Source organism: Rhizophagus irregularis, chromosome 3 (assembly GCF_026210795.1).
Source record: "Rhizophagus irregularis chromosome 3, complete sequence".
NCBI lineage: Eukaryota > Fungi > Glomeromycota > Glomeromycetes > Glomerales > Glomeraceae > Rhizophagus > Rhizophagus irregularis.
Window position 1 is genome coordinate 5229503 of NC_089431.1, and position 2124 is coordinate 5231626.

Genomic DNA, 2124 nt, shown 5'->3' on the forward strand with positions numbered 1-2124 from the left:
ATTTCGATGGTAATAAAAGTATATTTAAATGTTAAATTATTTAAAAATGACATTTTAAAAAACATTAATTGGTTAAATGTTTATATAAACCTAATTCAGGCTAGCATTAAATAATTTGGCAGAGTTATCTTATCTTTTAGTAAATTTTCTTAGAGCTAAATTCTCATTTCTCACAAGATTTATACATTATTACAGAATTTTTTATCTATTTGTTACCTTTATATGTCACACAAAATTTACGTGAAGTTTCGAATATTACTAGGAAACGGGAACCGTTGTAAGTCCGGAGCGAAAAATTAAAATTTGTGATTTCATTGGGTAACGATCACATGGCGGACAGAGAAATTCACGTGATCGATTTTTTTTTCATAGTGCGTAGACATATATTTTGTCCTTCGCTTCGCTCCGGACAACAATAATAAAGTTTATATGTCAAACTCGTATTCTCTTGTAATGTATCCTAAAAAATTGAAATCAAAAGTCAATAATAAATTAACTATTTAAATTTTAAATTTTATAATTTATACCTTGTCTATCTTGTTTCGTTAATGATATAAACTTATTAGAATATGAACTTAATGATCTACTAGTATAAATTGCTTTTGAATGAGGTTTTTCGTTATATTCAGGTCCAAGTTTTTTTAAACCAATTAATTCTAATCTTTTCTGATCGGCCCCATTAAACTCTTCATTTTTCATTTTAGATAAAAGTTTATGTATTTCATCCATAGAAGGCCTTTTTCCTGGGTCAGAATCCCAACATCTTATCATTAAACCTGCAATGCATTCAGGGGTATCCTCTGTAATTTTAGGTCGTTTCCCATCAATAATCTCATAAATAAGCTTATAATCATGTTCGACATTAGAAAAAGGTTTACATCCTGTTGTAATTTCCCACATAATCATCCCCATACTGTATACGTCAGATGCCTTTGAAAATTTTGAACCTATAAATATTTCTGGAGCCATATAAGGTATTACACCATTTATTTCATTATTAGAGATATTTTCCGATTGTGCCAATCCCAAATCTGCAACTTGAAAACTTTTATAAAGATTTGATTCGAAATGTAATATATTTCCACTATGTAAATCTCGATGCGTAAAATCTATTTTATGAATGTTTCTAAGCCTAAAATAAAACAAAATAAAATTAATTTTTCTAATTTTGTATTAGGTATTTATAACAAATTAATAAATTTTGGATTAGCAAATTAATTCATTAAACTTGGTTTAGGCTAAGTCAAATATATTTTGTACTTACCCCATTGATATTTGTTGTAAAATGTTAAGCTTTTCCTTCCATGTAATGTTGGAAAAATTATTTTTTAAGTATTCATGTAAATTTCCTCCATCAGCGAACTGCAGTACTAACATGTATTCTTCAGTTGTTGGATCTTTCGTGATCCCGTAACATTTATTTATGCACCCACAATCACAACATTTGCAATGCGTTCTTAACTAATAATTTATAATAAATTACTGAGTATTTAATTAGTTATTATGACAAAAACATTTTAGGTAAGAAACATTTATATACTTCATTTAAAAAGTATGTATTTGAATTTTCAGATCTTGCGAACTTCTTTACAGCGACCTTTTTATTTCTCCAAATAGCTTGATATACTATACCAAATCCTCCTAAGAATTTTTTTTAAAGTGACTATAATTAGTAATTATTTGTAGCTAAAAGGTTAATTCTATAAATTTACCTTCGGCTATTTCTTCTAAATTTATTATTTGAGGAAATGGAATCCACTCTATTTTTGTTTTTGAATTCAGAGTTAATGCAATTGATACGAAACTCATAATTTGATTAGTTGATTAATGATTATTGTATTTATTAAAAAATCCCAATATAAAAAATACCTTTATTTGAGTCATATTACTCTCATATTTATATTTGTTGATTCGAAGAGTTTGCGTCATTACTGTATCCATTGAGAAAATAGTTATAGAAACACTTATTATATAATTATTTCTTTATTTTTATTTTATCGAAAATAATTGGATAATTTCATCTCGTATGATGATATGATGACTTGTCATTATTCATTCAAGTGTCGATCTTCTTTATTTTATTTTATTTTATCGAAAACAATTGGATAATTTCATCTCGTATGA

The 2124-nt window shown here is 26.6% G+C and overlaps 1 protein-coding gene across 1 annotated transcript; it reads right to left on the reverse strand.

Moving 5' to 3' along the window:
* Positions 1-425: 425 nt before the first annotated feature.
* On the reverse strand, positions 426-1809 carry OCT59_021276 (uncharacterized protein; the record flags this gene model as incomplete). The annotated part of the gene is made up of 5 exons (XM_025329142.2): positions 426-460; positions 528-1132; positions 1265-1461; positions 1541-1641; positions 1713-1809. 5 exons carry the CDS (start codon positions 1807-1809, stop codon positions 426-428), a joined length of 1035 nt encoding a protein of 344 aa, XP_025188314.2.
* Between the last annotated feature and the right edge of the window lie 315 nt (positions 1810-2124).